This window comes from Spermophilus citellus, assembly GCF_964194105.1.
Source record: "Spermophilus citellus genome assembly, chromosome: 4".
In the NCBI taxonomy this organism is placed as follows: Eukaryota; Metazoa; Chordata; class Mammalia; order Rodentia; family Sciuridae; genus Spermophilus; species Spermophilus citellus.
In genome coordinates, this window is record NC_138185.1 from 125,476,530 (window position 1) to 125,499,122 (window position 22,593).

At 35.1% G+C, this 22,593-nt stretch overlaps 1 protein-coding gene across 1 annotated transcript in view; it reads right to left on the minus strand.

Moving 5' to 3' along the window:
* The window catches only part of UNC13C (unc-13 homolog C), a gene marked incomplete at its 5' end in the record, with an annotated part of 578,171 nt that overhangs the window by 72,771 nt on the left and 482,807 nt on the right, over positions 1–22,593 (minus strand). The window contains 4 exons of the mRNA XM_081292419.1: positions 10,745–10,825; positions 15,070–15,126; positions 17,839–17,962; positions 20,423–20,572. Of these exons, the coding sequence (XP_081148545.1) occupies positions 10,745–10,825; positions 15,070–15,126; positions 17,839–17,962; positions 20,423–20,572 (412 nt within the window). The remainder of the gene's footprint in view (positions 1–10,744; positions 10,826–15,069; positions 15,127–17,838; positions 17,963–20,422; positions 20,573–22,593) is intronic.

Below are 22,593 nucleotides of genomic sequence, written 5' to 3' on the forward strand. Positions count from 1 at the left end.
CCCCAAACTTTGTATATAATGACAATAAAAAAAATATATTTTGGTGTTGTTGTTTGTTTGTTTGCTGTTGTCTTCTAAAAAGCTCAAAACATTTTAATATTTATATATAAGTGGCACATTCCTGTAATCCCAGCAGCTCTGGAGGCTGAGGCAGGAGGATTACAAGTTCAAAGCCAGCCTCAGCTATTTAGCAAGGCTCTAAGTAACTCAGTGAAACCCTGTCTCTAAATAAAATACAAAAAAACAAAAAACAAAAAACAAAAAAACAAGCAAACAAACAAACAAACAAAAAACAGCTAAGGTTGTGGCTCAGCAGTGGTTGAGTATTCCTGGATTCAATCCCCAGTACAAAAAAAAAATTAAATATAGTAGAGAAGATATATGCTCATAGACTATAAATATGGCCATTGAGGGATGTTAGCATTTCATGTTGTATTATGCACAAACACCTTTTTGAAAGGCAGAATGTCTAGAAATAGGTGATAGAACTATGGATGTTTTGTAAAGGTCAGGTAAATGGTTCTCTTTTCCTGTACCAATAATACTAGAGGAAACTGAGTATTTACTAGTTATCTGTGGCTCACTATGATCTATAATTCTGACAGAATGAAATATTTTGAAGATGCTCAATAAATGATTCTGATACACCCACTTAAATGGATATGTGTCATCCTTTCATCTCAGACCTTAAGAAATTCTGAGGTGGAACAATTCGATGAACTAAAAAAAAATCATAATTATCTCAGATTTCTCCCCTATTCGAAGGGAGATGCAAAAAATTATTCTGGGAATTTGTAAGCATCTGCATGTACTTTGAAAAGGTACAATTAGAAGAGATTCAGGGTGTAGGGCAGAGGAAGTAGGCAATAGGGCTATAACCATAAGAAAGATTGCTACAATTGCAGTTCTTCTTCCCAAGAAGAAAAATTTATAATTGTGTAAAATTTGACTCAATGATGCTGAGTACACTATAAAATGCAAGCTGTAGCAAGAGCTGTGTGTGTCTCTGAAGAGAAAACAGAGGCAAATGGGAAAGGCCTTTTCTTCCTCTGTAAAAGAAGAAAAAATATGATATTTTAAATCGTTCTACACTTGGATCTTCTTATAAAAATGATAAAATATCCTCCCATGCAGACAATCCAGAATTGTTTTAATAACCTCAATGGATGGAAAAAATATACTTATTTTCATCAAGGAACATGGCAAAGAGATAAGGTGTATTGATGGTGAAGGTTCTGCTTGGTCCTGACTGTGTCACCTGCAAGAGGGGTGGGGTGTCTTTGGAGGTCTTTTTACATAATGAACCAAGAAGCTACCAGAACTGAATAGCTTACCTTAAGACAAGAAGAGAGAACTCTGGAAGGGAAGGCATTCTCTCTGCCAGGGTCTCTCAGGTAAGCTCCAGTCTTAACAAGCCTGAGCATAACTGCTAGAAGATTATAATACGAGAGAGGAGGCGGGGAGACCAAGGTGACAAAGTAATATTTTGCCATTTGTCAGGAAAAAATGGACAAAAAAGAAACATGAATGTTCTCTCTACTGTACTCATCTGGATTATTTTTACTTTTTATTGTCTTTGAGCTATTTAAAAACTGTAAATTATAGAAAATTTCTAATAATGCAAATGACTTTTTTATCCATAGAAATGTAAATAAACTATCTGCGGAGGTATGCAACTGATTATTGTTTTGTAGATAGACATGTTTTACATCTATTTGTAAAGTTATTTTAGTTCTCGTTGCTTATATATATATATGTGTGATTCTTGTAATTCCATTGAGCCAGCTGCAATATATTACTGATGAGTTAGAAAACATTTTGACCCATTTCATAATTGCACCATTATACTCTCTTTTAAAAACTATTCTTTAAGAGTGTTTAAAAGTCACATAGGTGACAAAATTCATAAGGCTGACCATAATTCTTACAATCTAATTTGTGAGGATTGGGTCATGAAACTATTTATTAAACCTGTGCCATGGGTCAGACCTTGTGCTGGAATCCAAAGAAATAAAACAGAAGTACAGTGATAGTTCTCAGAGGGATTATAATCTGGTAGGAAAATAAAACCAACATGTGAACAAATGACCCCAATAACACATTGCAGGTGTAATAAAAATTAGTTGAAAATACAGAGTATGTGGGGAGGCAAGTGTTTCTACTGAGGAACACTTTAGTTTTCTACTAAAGGCTTCCAAAGAAGTGATCTCTGTGATATTTTTTCAGTACTGCTACTTTTAACTTCAGCAGCCACCAGTTAATTCACTGCAGTGAACCTGGCAGGGAGGATGATCCCATGAAGTAACCAGAGAAACCCTGGGAGTCCCAGCACCACCTAGATAGAGCAGAGGTACTTGTTGTTCTCACAATATATTCTTTTGATGAAGTTTTGAAAAAACACTGCTTGCTATTGTTATTCTATTCTCATCACTAAATTTGGGCTGCCTAGAAGCTACACATTGCTTCTAGGCAGTAGAGGTCCTAGAAAAGAGATGAGACAGTACTTTTGGAGATTCACAATGCTTATTAGTACAGTAAAGCCTCTGTGAGCCACAGAGGTAAAGCAATCTTTCTAACCTTTTATTAATATATCTGGGTTATTAAAATCATTTGGTCAGAAGATACCTACATCACTGGATGTCTATCAACTATTTCGAGGAGGCAAGTGTTCCATAGAATATGATTTGGGAAAACCTAGGAAAGAAGAGTGTGTTGGACTTCATATAATTGAGATAGTTTTGAGGACCTAGAAGGCTATGTAAGAAAGAACAAGAGTTAAGGTGTAAAGGCATATGTAACACATTTACCCTTTTATCCTTTTATCTATAATAACTCTATAGGAAGAAGTGTTTTTCTACCAAGACATTATTTTGTAGGTGTTGGGACTTAGGGGACTAATCATGAATTTTAAAAAAATCACAAACATTAAGGTGTAATTTTTTCCTGCGTAAAGCCCAGGGGCCTCCCTAGAGTTTTGGGGTTATGGTATTCACCTGACTTTTTCCTTTTTAGCCACAGAGTCTTATGAGTAATTCTGTTGAAAGCTGTAGCAGGATATCTGGTGAACGTAAGTTCTCTAAGGGCAGAAACAGTGCCTTTGTCTTTTGAGGGTGTTTTATAATTGGAGATGTTGCACAAAACAAACCTAGGATAGAGGGTCATTATGTCAGGAGAGAAAACAAATTGCATGGTGCTAAGAATGAAAGCTGCCTCTTCAGTGGACACAGGAAAATAACACATGCCATAGACTCCTCAGTCAAACAGTAAAGGAAGTGATTTCTATGGCTATGCAAATACAAGGTCTCTGAGAATGCTTTATGGAAGTCTTTCTCAGGGTGTTTAGATATCAGGTGACAGCACCCAAAGCACTGATAATCAGGAGAAAGAGGGCTGTGGTTAATGCATGGATTTTGGCCCTCAGAAATTTCACATTCAGTTTTGACTCTTTGAAACTGACCCTGAAGGAACAGGGAAGAGAAATTTTTATTTTGCTGAGGCTTGAATTTGAAGAACAGAAATGTGGGACTGATGTTTGGGACTGGATGTCTTAAGTATTAAAATCCACCATCCACAGTTTAATACAGTTCAGTTGATTTCCACTCATTATAGTGAATTATATACTAGAAGAAAATTATATGCTAGAGGGGAATTATACACTAGAGGGAAATTTGTAAATGTGGGGTTTTGAAGCTTTCTGAATGTCTCCCTAATGCATGTGAAAGTGGATTACTTTCCATTGGTTCTAAACAAAAGATGGAGATTCAATTTCTTATTTTTCCTTTATGACCTGCGGCATAATCTAAAGACTCTCCAGTTTGATCTGCAGTTTCCTTCAATGTCTGAAAGACCATCACATAATAAAGGAATTAGAATTATTTTACAGTAGTTCAAAGGACAGGAAGAGGGCAAAGACATAACTAGAAGTAGTGGGGAAGTAGATTTTGGTTTGATATAAAGAAAACCTTTCTAATTATAGTACATCTTAAACATCAAAACTGTTATATGTGAGTTAGTGAAAGCCCACCACTGGTCATTATCCAGTGATGGCCAGTTGACCAAGGGCTAACAAGGGCTAACTACCCCATAAGATGACATCTCTCTATAGGTAATTGACAAGGTGTTGAGTCTTGGGTCTGAAATTTTGAGATTCTACAATTCTCTTTACCTCATTGGCTGCTCTTTACAGTATCCCAGCAGATATAATTATTCTGACTTCTGTACAATGTGAGTTTTCATATAGGTTATTTAACCTCTATGTTAACTTCTAGCAGTTCATTCATTTATACACCAGTAGCAGAGATATCCATATTGCCTGTAGTATTATAAATATGCAATTAAATACTTTATCTGGAAGACATTTTGAATGGTAGAGTTCTTTTCACTTGTCAAAAAAATATATTTAGTTGGTGGAATAATCTCCAAATCTATAGTCTACCTTGGTCTCCTACGCACCAGCTTATGTCTCAGGCAGATGGATATTTATTTCCATGTTCCTAAAACCATATCTAATTTCAACATGGCAATGGGAAGGTAGTCCTTCTGCCTGATTTATTATTTTTCTTAGTATAACTATGCTTTCCCAGTCACCGAAACCACTGAGTTCACCTAGGCTTCTTCTCCCTCTTGCCTCATATTGAATTGCCAAGTTCCAGTGACTCTGCTTTTATTTTTTTCACTCATATCCATCTTTTATTTTCTACTTCTGTAACCATCATCTTGATGAAAGCCCTCATCATTTATAATAATTGTGATCTCTGTGACTATAATCTTGAACTATGCAATCTATTTTTCACATTTCTATAAGATTTTATTCTTATAGAAATGACATTTTTAGCATACAGTATTTTCAAAATCAGGAATGGGTTCTCTTTTGTAGAATATACTTGAGGCACAAAAGAAGCTTGCTATTTTCAACCCAGGCATTCTCCCTCAACCTCATTTTACACTGCTTCAGTATGCAAACATTCAGTAAATTCACTCCAGGCCACACTGTGGTCTAGTCTGGACTTCTAGAACTTTCCTTTTGTGCCTTTCCATGGTAAATTTTTTTTTCCTGTTTATGATCCTGTCATGAATCCTCTGAAGAGAAATGTCCTATGCAGCAAGTGAATTCCCATGTGTCCTTGAAAACCATTCTAGCTTTCCCTGATCTCTTGAGTTCTACTGGTTGCTCACTTCCTGTAAATCCTTATCACTTTTTGTCTGTGCCCTTCAATCAACATTTGTAGCAACCTGTTGGCATCTCTTACACATTTGTCTTATAAGTTAATACATTATTATTTAATATTCAATATGCCTCTATCATGTTTCAATAACTTAAATGGAAACTTCTTGAGAGAAGGAACAGTGCTGCTTCCCAAAAGAGTCTCAGAATGCTGAAGAATCTTGGAGGGTTTGTGCCTTTGTATTATAGAGTGAGAAGGTGCTGTGCACAGTAAATAAAAAGGCAAGAAAGCAAGGCCATCAAAACTGAAACTAGTGCTTGTGGAAAGAGTAGATTCTAATGGTTAGCTTCCTGGAGAAAGAAAGTTTAATAAGAAAGAGAAAAAAACACTGGTTGCCAGTGGAATATTTGGGATCTTGCCTTTAAAGGTGGAAAAGAGTTCATCAAAATGAGCCCATTCTAAGATGAGATGAAGAGTTTTCTACATGATAGGGAATATTTTTATTATTTTATATGTGCTAACTCATTCATTTTTCTCATGATAATCCCAAGTAGTAGTAATATTCCCACAGGAGAGTCACCCGAATGCTTCTCTCTCTCAGTAACCTGCTATCTTGATACTTCTTGGTTCTATCAATGACATTTCCCACATAGTTTTAAACACTTTATTTACACGTGTCTATATCCACTTCTGCAATTTTTAAAGGTTTCCACCTGGACACACTGATAGCCTGGCTTCACTAATGTCAGGGTGTGGTAAGGAGCACTGTTATATCTGAATGGGGTTTGGAAAGAGCTGAGGATGAAATATCATTTTTTTTTCTGAAAAAGTAAATGAAGAAATTTTTTTCCTGTTTCTTGGATTCTCCATAAGACTGCATAAAATAAAGCACTTCAAACCTGGCTGTGATTCGTGAGAAGAAAATAATACTGCCAAATAAAAATATCAGGATAAATATTGTCTGAATGCTTAGCAAACCATTCTTTTTATAATTCCAATAAAATTCTCTAAATTTCTCACACCCTTCCTATTTGTCATATATTGTTGATCTTTCACAATGTTTTTTTTTAACTGGCTTATGGGAACATGCTAATATTTTTCCACAAGATTGTAAGAAGAATTTCTTTTTTGGTACCATATACTATATTGGTAGCAAATTCCTATCATCACATTTTTACTTCCAACACTCATATCATACTTCTGGCAAATCCGTGCAGATAATTCATTTTGTGAACTTAGATAAAAGCAGAACCCAATTTTAACCAAGAAGGCTTTTTTAAAAAGTCATTTGATAGATACTCAGAAATCATCATATACAACTGGAGATTAGAATATGTTGCTTCTCCACAGCATATCCCAATGTTTCCCTTTTGCTGACAAACTAAAATTGAGATTCTTTACCTTGTTGTTTAACCTCCAGCATTTTGGCTCCAATCCCATATTTCTCTTTCAAATCCTGTGATACTCAGACAGTCGTGACTTATTCCTCTACTAGAATATTTGAAGTGTTCAGAGTGACGAGCAACTTTCATATTGCTCATGTTTTTCTCTCTAGGCCTACCATCCTTTTCTTCCATAGTCTTATCTTTCTTTGTCCTCTAAATTCCCAAATGTCCCTCCCTAGGGAGGTTTTACCCTAGACCCAGAGATAATTCATCATCTTCTCTGCATTTACCAGTACTTTGTCCAAAATTCATTTTATTGACGGTGGATGTTTTTCTTCTTAAGTCAAAGGCAAGACCTCATACTTCCACCTATTTCTTCATTATTCTTCATTATTCACTATATTATACATACATTAAGCTCTCAAATAATGATTTTTGAAATGCAATACTGCAAGCTAGGTTCTTTCCATAAGCAGATGAATTTTAAATAATGCAAAATTGTGCTTGTAATGATAAAAAAAAAAGATGATGCTGAGAAGAAGTCACAAAAATTGGATAAAGGAGAGTAGGATAAGATAGGACTTCTTTCAGGATAAGAAACTCAGAGGCATAAGATGTAGTTCAAAACCATATTCAGCTATTTGGAGTCTTACGTTAAAAAAATGGTGTTACTTAGCATTGAGTAAGAAAGTAATAAACAGCTTTCAAAACTATATCTGAATTTAAATTAATATTAATTCTGTCTTTTATACCAAGAAGTGCAGATTTCTAGAGGGCCCTGGCCCACATATATGTCTCTTATTTTTCAGGGAAAACTCTGTGTTGCCAAATACATGATATCAATGCATCTACAACATACATTATAGTATGTTATGTTCAGATCTATATAAAAAATGATCTGGTGAATTTAGAGGGTGGGAAAAAAATCAAACTAGCCAGCATTTTTCTTTATATTTCAAACTTTCTCATGAAATAATTTTAGGGTTCTTCAGGATTTAAAAATTTTCTTCAGCCTTTGGATTCATGCTCAAGTCAGAGTGGCTGCTGCTTAGAAAAATCTCTCCTGTTTCTTTTTAAAAGATAATCACATTTCAGGAGCTCCCGTGGCAGGTCCTGAGTTTTCATGAGATAGGGGATTAGAACTCAAAAGCCAAATTAGTACCCAGGCTAGGGATTACCTATAGTCTCTCTATCTGCTTGCACATATTAAATAGATTATTGGTTAATTGTCTCCTAGTAGTCACTTTACTACTTTCACTTTCAAATACTATGAATTTGGTTGTTTTTTCAGGTGGATATGTCAAAGTCCCACTATCCTATCTATAGGTCATCATATCTATAGGTAATTTCTGCTATTTCTACCATATTTTATATTCTTGAATTAATAATTGAAAATACTTATGACTGGTCTGAAAAAAAATTAGTTGTATCCCAATGAAAGTTTTAGTATTTAAGAGAATTAATATTCTAATCAATATTTATATAGAGGTTGAACGATTTTAAATTATTTTTAAATAACTGGGAAATAATCAAATGATTGAAATTGGCATTCTAATCTAGGAAGAAGCAAAATCTCTGCAGAAGTATTATCCGTTTTAGCCTGCTACATGTTACATTTCATAAACATTTAGTGAGATGTGTAACAGAATTAAGAACACTGACTTTATAGTTTGGAGCACTTTCTCAGCAGTGAAAATTACTAGCAGCACTGTGGCCTTAGATAAAACCTTAAAATTCCTCTGCCTTCAGTTTTCTCATCTGTAAAATATAAGTGATAATTCTTAACCTGTTTACCTTGCAACATGTTTATAAGGATCAGATGATATGCTACAAACTTTATAGAATGCTCCTTCTTCATTTCTCTCTTTATCATTTCCAGTTTATTTGATTAATTAAGCTAAATAAGAACTAAGGATCATCACTTCAGCAGCCACTGGGAATTAGACTGGGTGGCGTCGGCAGCTTTGGTCTAAGAACTTTCTTGTGAGGTCTCTTCTTGCATCATACTGCTCCCTTTGTTGGGCTCCAGGCAGACCTGTGTCTTTAGTTCTTGGAGTTACAACTTTCTTAAATAGTGTCCCTCCTTCTCCTGAATTCCATTCTGGTAACATGGTAGTGCATGGTAGGATAGTCAGTCAGGCAAATCTCAAGAGGCAGACAAGGTAAAGGGAGTCTCAGCTCTTGCAATCAGATGACAGGGGCTCTAAAATGCCAAAATCAGTAAAAATCATGGCAAATGGGCAGACCAGAGGGTCAACAGTCCTAACATGGAGGTCCCTAGAGTGGAATCACAGAATTTAGGGATGAAGAGAAGTACGAACCTGATCTCAGGCTCAAGAGGACCAGAGTCAGACTCCAGTCCTGAAAGAACGAGACAATGATATGCACCCATTTACTGGATCTTGAACACCAGATAGTAGTTGTGTTTCTGAAGAATAAGGCACACGTCTAGAGGCCGAGACTGAATTGAAGGATTTAAACAGATGGCCTAATAGGAAAGTGGGATATCTGAACTATCAGGATGTGGATCAAAGGGATTTGCTTGGGGATCAAGACTGTCTCAGAGTTTGGGGAAAACTCATCCTGCAGGTGACAATTATGTGGTCCCACCAAGAAGAATTGGAGAAATGTTTGAGTTAGAGAAATGAGCCAGGTCAGTCAACATATTGAATGCTGCTCCTATTTCTACAGAACACATTTCTTGGCCTCTTCTAAAGTTAAGAATTATTCTAATAAAATCATAATGGGCAGAATTCAAATTCTAAAAATGTTATTTTATTTTATTTTTCAGAGTACACTCTATAATTTTTTTCTACTAGCAATATCCTATATGTAGTCATCAGTATTCTTATGACTCCAACAGTTAGTCAATTCATATTCAAATATCTGAAAATAATTTTCAAAGAGAATTGAGTTTTAATTTTTTTCTGAATTTTTATATTGTCTATTTTAACCTCAAAATTATTTTTCAAAGTTACTGCATTTCTATGCAAAATTATTGTTGTCTCTTTGAAACTCAACTTTCGTAGTCTTACACCTAAACTGCATTCCTCAGTTGCCAGCAGGTTCTACAAAACTCTTATTTCATAACTTTCATTTTGTGGTTTTCAGTACTGAAACAGTAAAACAAAATTCATGTAGTGACAGTTTTGTGAAGATATCAGTTTTTATTTGGGTAGAACTCTATTTTAATAAATACTATTGCAATGTCTGTTTCTACGCAATGGGATTATGCCATGCTCTGTAAATGAGTCCTAGCTAACAGTTCTTTGCTATACTGTTCACATATCCTTGATGATAGATGTTTCTTCAGGTGAAGAATGGAAATGCTGAAAAAGTTTGGATTTAGAAGAAAAATTCCCTCATTACAACTCTAATAAACTTTCACATCTAGGCACAATGGTATAAGCCTGTAATCCCAGCAATTCAGGAGGCTGAGCCAGGAGGATCACAAGTTCAAAGCCAGCCTCAGCTCTTTAGTAAGATCCTGTCTCAAAAAAAAATTTAAAAAGACCTGGGGATGTGGTTCAGTGGTTAAGTAACCCTGGGTTTAATCCCTGGTATAAAAATAAAACAAAAAAATTCCCCAAAACAAAAACTTTCATACATAAAAAGTGTGTGTGTGTATGCACACATGCTGTGTGTGTGTGTAAATATATTCACATATATGAATTATTTGACAAAAACTTTTAAGTGACATTTTGAGATCTGCAACATTTAGCTCACACTAGAATAACTTTTGGTCAAGCTTTGTCTGTGAAAAATTAATGCATGCAACATAAGGCCTTTGCATTTTCAGCAGAAAATAAAATTAAATTATTGTATTACTTAGAGCAGAATGTTGATATTTTAAAAACCATTTCAACAAGCATAGATAACATAAAAATAAATTCTGTTAATGCAAAACCCTCTTGAACCATCTCTTTAATTGGGTTGGGGAATATACATGTCTTTCTTTTAAAACATTTATAGAATATAAGTTTCATCCATGTCTTTCAGGAAGAGATGAAGGAAGCAAGTATACAGTGTCATATAAATGTAATAAGGAGACACCCAGGGCTTCATCTGGCATGCTTGGGAATGCATCTGTTCAACTATCTTGGCTGGCATAGCTCAACAGACATGCATGGGGGTACCTAACTCTAGGGTGTTTGGTGGGCTTTCTGGGTACACTCCCAGGGGCATAAACCTTACCTTGATGGTAGCCAGGACCACCTCCATTATAGCACATTGTCTTGGTGATAGACCCTTGGCGTCCTCTCTAATCATGTGCTCCTGGAAAACAGGTTAATGACTGCTTACACAATCATCAGTTCATTTACTTCACTACTTTCAAAAAATATGTATAATCCAATAACAATTTGAAATACCTTTTTCACATGGGTGTATTCAAAATGATTGTTTTGTCATATAGTTAATAAATATCCATTCTACCAAAGGAAATGCTACCTGACTCCTTAAAAAGCAGTACTTGTACAGAGATGTGACTTTATTTTCACTGCAAGTTTATGTAAAAAAAAAAAAAAAAGAGAGAAAGAACGAAAGAAGTCTGAGAATTTTGAGAACTGTGTGTCAAAGCCTTTTCACCTTAATTCCTTGCTTTGCTTTCTGTCATACTGAGAAGTCTCAAACACAGAAGGGACTTGAGGAGTAATTTTAGCCTCTCCTAATTAATACTCATGTACTCTACTTTAAATACAGGGGCCCTACTTTATTCTCTTTCACAGATCCCCTTAATTCTTACTCATTACTGGGAAAAGCCCCAAAGAACTAATTGAATTTGGCTGTGGAGGTGTTCAATCTTTTGTAATCACTTTAATATTTTGGAACTGATTTTGTTACTTAACAATGAATTTTCCTCATTGTCTCAACCCATCATTCAAAGCTTACTTAGGAAAACAATGGTAAAAATTTAGAGAAAATAATAAAGAAAATAGATATTTGTCTAGGAGAAAATTTAAAAAATTCCTGACACCCCCTGCCCGCCCCCCACCCAATGGATACAATCCTCCAGGGCTGCTACTAATCTATTGAGTGCTTATGACAAGCCACACTCTTGTAGGTGATTGAGATATTATTCAATAAAAAGAAGACTCTTGTCTTCCTGAAGTTCAGGTTCCTTCCAGCTTATGTTTGTACCTCTGTGTGAATTAAAGTCCCATGTGCAGATACAACTCTGAGAATGCATGGTTTGATTAATGGATCAGTGCCTTTGCTGGAATAAAAAGAATCCCTTTTCCTATGAGTCAGCTCCAACTCAGCACACAGGGCTTGGCAAGCTGAACATGGGCTTGGTTCCAGCCCTCACTTGCTCTGTTAGCTGGGTACTTCTGTGCAATATTCAAAATGTGCAATCATACCTAGGGGCTTGTCCTGTTCTGTCCCTTTTCTTGTTCTATTATTTAGTAGATGCTGTGAGTTCCTGGAGATAATCTCTATCCTTTTCACTTCTTCAGCTTTTCAGGGTCTACCTTGGCAACAGTCACTTGCTGGGCACCGAACATATTTTGGGCAATTGAATCGAAATTTCTTCAGTTTATCTCGTAGGGTTCAAAATACTTGTTTCAAACAGAGTTATGCATGAAACATTTTTTTCTGATACAAAAATTTGAACTTAAATAACTGAGTTCATTTAACATTTTTAAAAGAGGAATAGTAAATATCTATTGAGATTCAAAGGCTAAGAGAAATTTTTGCTAAATTATAGGGGGAAAATGCTTTATGACCTGTTAATACAAATATTTTATACTAAATAAATTTTTCTGATCTTGACTATTTTTATAATGCAATTATATTATTTTTAAATATTTACTAATAAATACTATATTTTGGTACTATAAAATGTAATTTTTGCAGCAATAACTTTCTGAGACTTATTATTTCATTCAAATAAAGGAGTCTTTGGGAGATGACAGCAAAGAATTATTGAGCAAGTGAAAGGTTTGTAGTAAATTCATAGTCTCAGGCATATTTATCAAGTGGTTTTTTTTGTTATATCAACATCCCATTTATGCATATTTACTTTTATTTTTATGTCAAGTAAATTGAATCCCATTAAACAGTAATGTCAGGCCTGCATAATATGCATACATACAGAGTATGAAGTAATAGGCTTATGTCAATTTTAAATAAATACTTGTTTAATGATTAATCCTAAATCCATAGTCAAGTACAGAAAAGTTCCCCACATTATTCATATTTCTGATCTTGTATTCTTTTAAGTAAGGTTAGTTTATTAGCATTTATATTTATGAGTTCTCAAAGTATCCATCAGCACAATTATCTCAAATAGTGCCTTTCCAGCAGATCAAGTCTACTTTTAAATATATTGAAAGTGGAAAGTTGTTTAAAATTCTTTAAAAATAAAGTGGTAAATTAAAATAAAGTACTAAAACAAAAGTAATTGGCTTTATAAAATGTGAAGTTCTTTGTACCAGCTGGAGTTTCAGTATTTCACACAGAATTATAGAACATTTATAGATCTGTAATGCAAGCAATAATAATTATATGGACAAACTGAAAAATAATGATCAAGGGCCCAAAATAGAACTAAGCTAGTTTCTTATCACCTATGGTTAATAAGATTCTTGTTCTAGTCCTTCAGATTATTTCAACATAGATAAAATAACTTTTAAAGATCATTTCATTCATAGATTGCCTCAAGGAATTAAAAGAATATTACCAAAGTGCAAAAAATTGGGGTCTACAAAGTGTATGAGAGTGTCATGTTTTCTATGGATTCTAATTTTGGCTACCCAGAAGGCAAATATCTCCAGGTAGCTAGCCTCTATCCTACACTACACAGAGTTCCTAAGATTTGGACAGGGCTTACTTCATCCCCCAGTGCAGGGCCCATATGAATTGAGACAAACTGGCCCATGTCTTTTCCTGGGCTATGGTGATTATCTTAGAAATGGTGAAAACACTCCCTCAGAGCCAATGATTTACCAGGATATTTTCCTCGGATTCCTGATACTAATATGAGTGATTTTTTTCCCCACAAGATTTGAAGTTCATGGGATGTAAGAGCAGAAACAACCATCTTACAACCAGGAAGGAAGGTTTGTGGTGGTAATACATCAAACAAGGAGAAGGGCAGAGTTGAGATAAAATAACCCCATCTTGGAACATTGATAGAATCCCTAATCAAGCAGTCTTGGAAATCAATGTTAGCATTGAACTATAAAATTTCATGCAACAATAAATTCCCTCTTTGTTTATGTTAGCTTGGCTTCTATCACTTGAAATTGAAAACATTTTAGCTGATATAACATTCAACTCAGGAAACTGAAGCCTGGGGAGAAGGAATGTTTCATAATATCACACAGATGCTAGACACGCAGTCAGGGTCATCTCTTTTATAATGAGACCTATGCTGCTTCACCTTCATGGTTCTATATGAGAAACTTTGACACTGTATAAATCCATTTTTCAAGCAGGGTCCAGAAATCCCAGAGAGGTAATAAAAAGAATAAAGAGAAATACAAGAGGAAAAAAAATTTAGTAGTATTATCTACCTTTTATCTTCCTTCTTAACTATCAGTAGCCCTGGATGAGAAAAAATTTAGGTGTTGGTTATGCCTTCTCTATGGATTATTGATCTTAAGTTTTTTGTATTTTTCCTGAGGAAGGGAGATGATATTAATGATACAATTGGATACTGAAATTAGAAGTATATATTTTACCTTGGTAAATAATTATGCAAATTTATTACTCTCCCACTGAGTTGTAGATATAAAACAATACCAATAATATATAACTATGAGCTACCAGCTGGGGACAAATGAAGTGGCATACTCCTTGCAGTTGCCAAGCAAAGATGATATATGAATTATATTATTTATTTCTACAATCCTATGGACCAAATGTTAAGCTTCTCTGTGTTTTAAAATGCCACATATAAAAATTGGAAAGGTTAAATGCTTTGGCCCATGTCACAAATTTAGATAAATTTGAACCAAGGGAGTCTGTTCGTGCTACCCATTCTCTAGTGAGTAAAGAAAAAACAATATGCATTTTAACCAGCTAAGTTCCTATCCTAGGGAGATAGGGACTGAGTTTCCCTGTATAAATTTCAAGTTTGGGGAATTCCAAGTGATAACAAAGGGAAGGTTATTTCATCAACAAATCCTCACTTAATTTAATGGGATTGAACATGTCCACAAGTTCATTTTTTGCTTTGATGAGTTTTGCTTTCTTATATTGTATTTTTTGGCTGTAAGACTTCTCTAAGCTTCAGAGGATTTCTATGTAGTGTTCCATTTTGCTTTTATGCATACAAAGCAGTTTAATATATGAAAGAAAATATGTTCTCTAATAATTTTGTGCAAAAGCAATAATGCTAATGGCTATAATGCAAAGTTTGAAATTCTCAATGCAGATTGTGAGATCACAGACACACATCTTTCTAATCCCACCATGCTAGATATCCTTATAAGCAGGAGAATGGGTTTTTTTTTTGCAGAGCTGTAGTTAGTTCATTACTTTTCACAGGAAACCAGTTTCTTTATTCTTATTACCTTCAGTTTGGATAACTGTCCAAGATCTTTAGCTGCAATGAAAATCATCTGAGGTCCCTAGAAACATACAAGAGAAAATGAAAGATGACTCAGTCTTCAGATTGTCAATGTTAGTCACAGTAGAAAAGTAGTAATTAGACCATTTTCTTTATTTCCCTTAGAATGTTTGTGGCTTCTATATCCAATGCCCTTAATTAGTCTATTTAAATGGGACAAAGATACCTAGTAACTTGCCAGCACAGCAGACTTCAGAGGTGCCCCACTTCTGAGAGTCTTAGGTTTGGGTTACTGAATGGATTGCAGTAACAATCCTGAAACTAACACAGCCAGTTTAAGGTAGCACATGGACTGGACGTTTTTGGCTGTCACTTTCTTACTCCAATCCCCACAAATAAATCTATACGGGGATGAAGAAGGTGGAGCTGAAATGCTGTCCAACCTATCAGAGACCTGCCTCTTGATCTCTTCCTCAGCTGGAGGCTTTCTCTAGAACCCTCAAAACTTGGGGAAGAGAATTTGTAAAACACTGGAATAAACAATCCAAAGCAGTGGAATGAAGCAGTGGAGGTATGTCCAGTGGCACATGTAACTACAAAAGTACCAAATTTTGTGAAGTTCTTCAGTGGTTTGGAATATTCTCACAGTAAAGAAAATCAGCTATTCTGGACCATTATTCTCTATGTTTTGCCTTCTCTCTTCCCTCTTCTTTCCTCTCTCTCCCCTCCCTTCCCCTCCCCTCCCCTCCCCTCCCCTCCCCTCCCTCCTCCTCCTCCTCCTCCTCCTCCTCCTCCTCCTCCTCCTCCTCCTCCTCCTCCTCCTCCTCCTCCTCCTCCTCCTCTTCTTCTTCTTCTTCTTCTTCTTCTTCTTCTTCTTCTTCTTCTTCTTCTTCTTCTCTCTCTCTCTCTCTCTCTCTCTCTCTCTCTCTCTCTCTCTCTCTCATATCATTGGGGAATTAAAGACTACAAGGTTCTTGAAAACAGCAACCATGACCCATTTTGCTCATATTTTATAATAAGTATGTAGCACAGTGCATAGTACATTCTAGAAGCTCAAAGGGTATTTATTAAATGTATCTATGAATAAATGAATAATATAGGTTCCAACTTGTAGATATCAATGCTAGGGAAAATTTACATGGTGATGAGCTTTTTTAGGAAAGTCCTAATATAGAGAATAAAATGTTATATAGAACATTTCTGCTGTAACATGACATACATATTCTTGAAAACCCTCATATGCTTCAAAATTGGGCACAAAAAATAGTAAGGTTTATGTGCAAAATGGTAGTGGAAAAAACAATAAAGCTCATAAAATTTTGTTATCAAAATAATAATTGATTCTTTAAGAGACTGCTTGGACAGCTGGAAATGAGCTCAGTAAGGCTGATGGCTGCCTCAGGGATATTAAAAATGTAAAACAAAGAACAAGAAGATAGTAGTATACAACTGTGGGCTGAGGTAATGCCCATGCAAGTAGGTCTCTGAACACAGGAGACCTTCTCCGAGAGAGACTCTATGTGCAGGGAAACCACGCCCCCGCTTTTTTTCCTTCTTCTTCTTTGAATAGGTCTGCGCAGTAGCTGAGGTGGGAGCTCTTTCTTTTCTGTTGAAGTTATACTTCTTCTATAATATTTCTGAGCCTCTGACCAAGGGAAATTTACATATAAAACAATTTAACTTTCAGATTATACTGATATAATTCTATTGATTAGTTGTATGAAAGTTAACTGGTGTTATGGTATTATAGGAATATATTCCATATTGCATCAAAATAAGATGTGTGTGTGTGTGTGTGTGTGTGTGTGTGTGTGTGTGTGTATGTACTTATATACATGATTTGGACACCCATAAATACAGGCTATAAATGATTAAATGACACATTCATAGCATTAAGCAAAACTAAAAGTACTTTATATTTTATCACTCACTGGTAGTAAATCAATAAAAGCATATTTATATTTTCATCATGATATACTTTATAAGAAAATATTTTCTGCACATATAATTCCACTTGAGATATGTGGACTGAGTGTACATGACTAATGGTGTCAATAGTATTTTAGTTTGGTTTATAATTACTTATTATGTGTATATCCATTTATCTTCCTCAGTCACAGAAAAAAGTCAATTACTCCATAACAAGTACTTGTTAGGTTATTTTTTTCCCTTACTTTTATTAGGATATGTGACCTGAAATATCTGGCATACTGTGTAGCCACTTGACCATTGTCTAACTTTACTGCCAATTGATCCCTCAGGTTCTCTTTTATTTTACTGTGTGTAATACAATCACATTCTTCAAATCCAGGTAGAGCAGTCTATTCTATTATTCTCCAAGTCGGGAGGTAATAGATGAAAGCAGAAAGAGAAGGTGAAAAGATCCCAGGTTGTAGTGTTGGAATGATCTTCTAAAGCTATAAAATTAAAGAAAGAAACATAATGGCTACTGTGTCTCTGCATGGACACAGTAAAAATAAGCAAAAATCATATATGTAAACCAGACAACGTACAAATGGAACTTGGATACACATTTTTAAAGAGAAGTTTTGAGTGACAAGCAAGTGTGGTGCTTGATTCCTATTACCACTATTTAAAACTTATTTGGCTGAAAAAAAATGTAATTTGATAAAATTTGTGATAAATTGCATACCAAACCCTCTTTCTCAAAAATGGATTTAAATAGTACATCATCTGGATCAAAAGCACTCATTTTTTTTTTTTTAAAGAAGACAATTAGATGTGTTTTTAAAACTACATTTTAAATACTTACTGTTTGGTCTGTCAGAGGAGGGAGAACAATTTGTTTTTCTATTTTGTTAAGAACTAGTTTCCATAGTTCTTTCAAAACTCGCTTCAGGACTGTTTTCTCACAGATTTTTGCCGAAAGACTTAATCTGAATAAAATAAAACACACACTCATAAATGTACCAACTTACTCTATGAATCAGAAATTCCCATTAACTACCAAGATTCAAATACCTGAACAGGCCTTGATAATTTTCAAATGGTGAATTCCATTTACTTCAAAAGATTCATAATACCAAAGTATTTTAATCATACTGCACATTAGGTAATTCATTATATTTGGTAGAAAATGAAATCTGATAATTTGTTTCCTTAAATTGTTTCCTAAATTAGCAGGCTTCAGACAGAAATATACTGTTCCATGTACATCAATACACATTTAAAGACAAAAGATCCCTTTTATTTGAATATAAAATCAGTTCAGCCAAGAGCAATTTCTGAGATCAGTTACCAGGGTTTGGTGTGGGGCTGAGAAGATAATAGAACCAATATTTTTCACCCACCAGATGGCAGACCCCTGAGGGATATCCTTGGAACTTTATCTCTGCTACTTTGAAAACCATTGTTCAAGGGGATCATTTCTAGTTTGCTGATGAAAATTTATAGTATAGACAAGGTAGAAACCAGCAGATATGTCATGGCAGAATGACAAATGTGATCTCCAGAGAGACTTAGGATGATGTGAGATAAAACAAATATGCCAATTTTGCTGCAGACCTGTCATTTCTACTTTCTAAAGGTCTGAATTTAATAACTAATCTGTATATGTATTCAGCAGGGTAAACAGCCCTGATCAGGCTGGAACCAGAACAGAACTAAAATCAGTGACATGTATGTGGCTCTTCATGGGGTTTCTGCTAATTGGAAATGGAGTTTACAGCTCATTTTATGCACTGGTGAGATCTTAATGGAGAAGGTGAAACCGTAAAGAAATAAGATGTTTTATTTACAGAGGCTGCACAAAGGCAGAGAAAGCCTATGCATTTATAATATAATGTGATTTCTAAGGGGATTTTCTCTAAACCACCCTAAAGACTCTCAGTCCCCTATTGTTTGTTTTGAAAATAATTGAAAATACAGGGGGAACCTAGTAACTGCTTCCTTAATGTAGTCAGAGTTAACTGATTTGATCACGCAAACCAGAAAGCTTGTATTTTATGACCTGAGCTACCTAGATTGGCTGAACACAGAGCCAATTAACCATATGTTTTTCAAATGCCATATGTTTAACTGGTGTTATGGTAGAGATGTGAGGTGTCCCCCAAAAGCTCATGTGTGAGACATGCAAGAGTGTTTAGAGGTGAAATGATGGGGTTATGAGAATCTTAACCTCATCAGTGTGTTAATCTCCTGATAGAGATTAACTGGGTGTAACTGTAGGCGGGTGGATTATACCTGGAGGAGGTGGGTCATTGGGGGCCTGACTTTGGGTCATATATTTTCTCCTTGTTGAGCAGAGCTCTTACTCTGTGTCCTGGTTGCCATGTTTTGAGCTACTTTCCTCCACTACTCTTTTACCATGATGTTCTGCCTCATCTCATACCCCAAGGAATGAAGCATAAACTTTTCTCCTCTCAAATTGTTCTTGTCAGGTCTTTTGATCACAGTAATGAAAAAGCTGACTGAAACAACTGACAATAGAGTTGTTTCTTGTTATATAGTTGGTGATATTTGTGTAAAATCTTACCCAGATGTTTTCTCTCCACCTGGAATGCCTATCCCTCATTTCCATACATCCAGATCCTGTTCACCTTCAAATTAACCAACCCAAAGGACATTTCTACTTATTCTAAAGAAACGATCATTTTATCCCTTATTATGTTTATTTGTGTAACTTTTTTATTCCTCTTCCTAAACTATTAGCTCTTTGAAAACAAACTCAGTAGCTGACTTTTAAATATCTTCTCTAACCAGTGGCTTTAAACTTACACATTCTGAATTAGTTCTAAAAATTTCTGCAACTTTCCATGTCTCATATATGTTTTTCAAAAAAATTTAAATCACTCACAAAATTTTAAAGCTCATAGATTCTTTTCTGTCTTTATACATTATCTATTTCCACTAAAAATTACAAAAATGGCATATACAATGATATAATAAAGTATAATTTAAAATACAAAATTAAGACTAAGTAAAATAAGCATCTAAATGTATGGAAAATAAGGGTCAATCCACTTTTTCAATTACCCTACTATACAGGTGGTGAAATGGATTCTGTCTTTCTCTATTTCCAGGATTATGTAAAACCATATACCATTTGAGGAGCATAAAATTCGAAATCTCTGTGCCTCAGAACAACAACCCTCTTAGCTACCAATATTTATTTCTTCTCATTTTTTCCCTTTCATGTACAAAGTTGTTATTTTTTTCTACCTAGTAATAAAATAAAGTGTTGCTCTTTAATGAACACATTTAGTTTTACAAATATCTTTTTAAAGCTGCTGTGCAGAGGAGAAATAATATTTTGTAAGGCCTCATCAGTCAAGAAAATTAAGTAAAGATAATAAGTAAAGGCAATAAGTAAAGGTAAAAGTGGATAGAAAACTTACGTTTTGTCCAGGAAGTCCATAAGCGGTCTTAAAACAATCTCTGCATCCATTGCTGCACTATTCTTATTAGATGTGCTATTTCCATTTGCTCTCATTTGATTTAGTTCAAAACTCATCTGTTTTATGCATTCTCCAATTATAAGCTGGAAACTAAAGAAAAACAATATAAATTCTGGAATAAAAGTAAACATTTTTCTTGGGCTGTTTTAATTCTACCATGAGGATCTGTTTCAAATAGCATGAATTCTTTTGTTCATTAGTTCTGAAACTTAATTTCAACTGCAAAAAAAAAAAATGGTTACAATGTAAGCTCACTTGGTACCATTATATGTGAATCAGACTAAAGTGAAACTTTTCAAGTTGAATTAATTTAAATAGGTTCTTCAGCCTCTATCTCTGACAGTAACAGCTATTATGATTTTCTGAGTGTTTTTTTGAAAAACGTTCCTCTAGACAGACTGTTGACGTTGGCATGCACCTTCTTCACTTGCTTTTGGTAACTCCACACTCTGCTGGCTTTCTACCACCATCACCAGCTGCTCCCTCTCAACTGCCTGACCTCTACCCACTGGAGTAGGATTGCCATATTAAATCAAATAATAACATAGGGGACCTAATTAAATTTGAATTTCAAATAGTAAATATTTTTAGCATAAATCTGTCTATGTAATATTTGGGACAGACTACACTAAAAATTACTCACTGTTTATGTGAAATTCAAATTTCACTGCATTTTATCTGTTTACCCTACATTGGGACACTCCAGGCTTCATCCCTGGACCACTCTTCTCCCTCAACAATCACTCCCTTGACTATCTCATCTGGCTCCATGGCTTCCATACTACTTACATACGGTGATTCTCAAGTTCACATGTGCAGACCCAACTTATACCCCACACACCAGGCTGTTTTATTAAACTGGCTATGCAAACTTTCCACTTGGAAATCTGAGTTCCCTATACCCAGAAGCCAATCTGTCAACACACTGTGTCCTAAATCTAAAGACTTTTTCCTTCCAAACACTACTTACCCCCACACCTTTCACCTAAACTGGTGTGGTGATTTTCTAAGTCTCTTTCTGTTCAACCCGCTATAGTTATCTTTTTTAAAATAGACATGATTGTGCTCCCCCTTGTTAAGAAATTGTCAATAGCTTCCAAACAAAATTGTAACCAAGTATAGAAACATTTCATAGACTATAAAGTCCAACATGACCTGGTGCTGGTGATCTCAACGATGTTGCTTATTGCCTCCTTTCTTTTAGCTTCACTGCAGTCCAGCCAAAGCCCTCTCTCTGGTGTCCTGGGATGCTCCAAAGAGCATGTTTACCGTATGTCCACTGTTATGTGCTCTCTGCCAAGGAAATTCTCATGCTATTTTTGGTTTTTCATTTGGGGCATAAGCCAAATGGTTCTTCGGAGAAGTCTTCCGTGAGTGCTCAAACTAAAATGGCTTTCCTATCATTTTCATTCCTTAACTGTTTATTTTTCCTTAATTGTGTTGTCCATCATTTGACAGAATGCCTACTTTTAGTTTGTTTGCTGCCTATTGCCTCCACTAGGATAAAAGTTCCACAGGACCAGGGACTTCGTTTTGTTCAGTATTATCTGCACATACCATTCACATATTCAGGAAATGCAGGAACAGTAGTTAAATTTTTTTCAATATTGTATATTGAAAATTGCTAAGAGGATAGATTTTCAATAAAATTTTCTCAATATACATACAACTGACAACTCTGTAAAGGTGACACATGTGTCCATTAGCTGGAATGTTGTGATCATTTCATAAGATTATTCATCTTAAATGTATATAATTTTTACATGTTGATGATATCTCAATAAACCTATGTAAAAAATAAATATTGGCTAAATGTACCAATGGATGATCTCCTTTCACCTGCCTTGACTGCTCACCACTCTCAGGATTTAAGCAAGTCTGTAAAGAGTAACCCTTTGTGCTGTTTTTCTTCTCTATGTCCTCAGTATCAGTTTTGGTGGTTCTTACCTAAGCAGCAGCAAGTAGTAAGAGATTTAAGTAGTGGAGACTCTTAGCCTCATTGTTAAGATATTTCCAACAATACTTCCATGTTTCTGATAATAGGAGTAATTGTAAGTATATTCAGATACACACACAAACACACACACACACACACACACACACACACACAC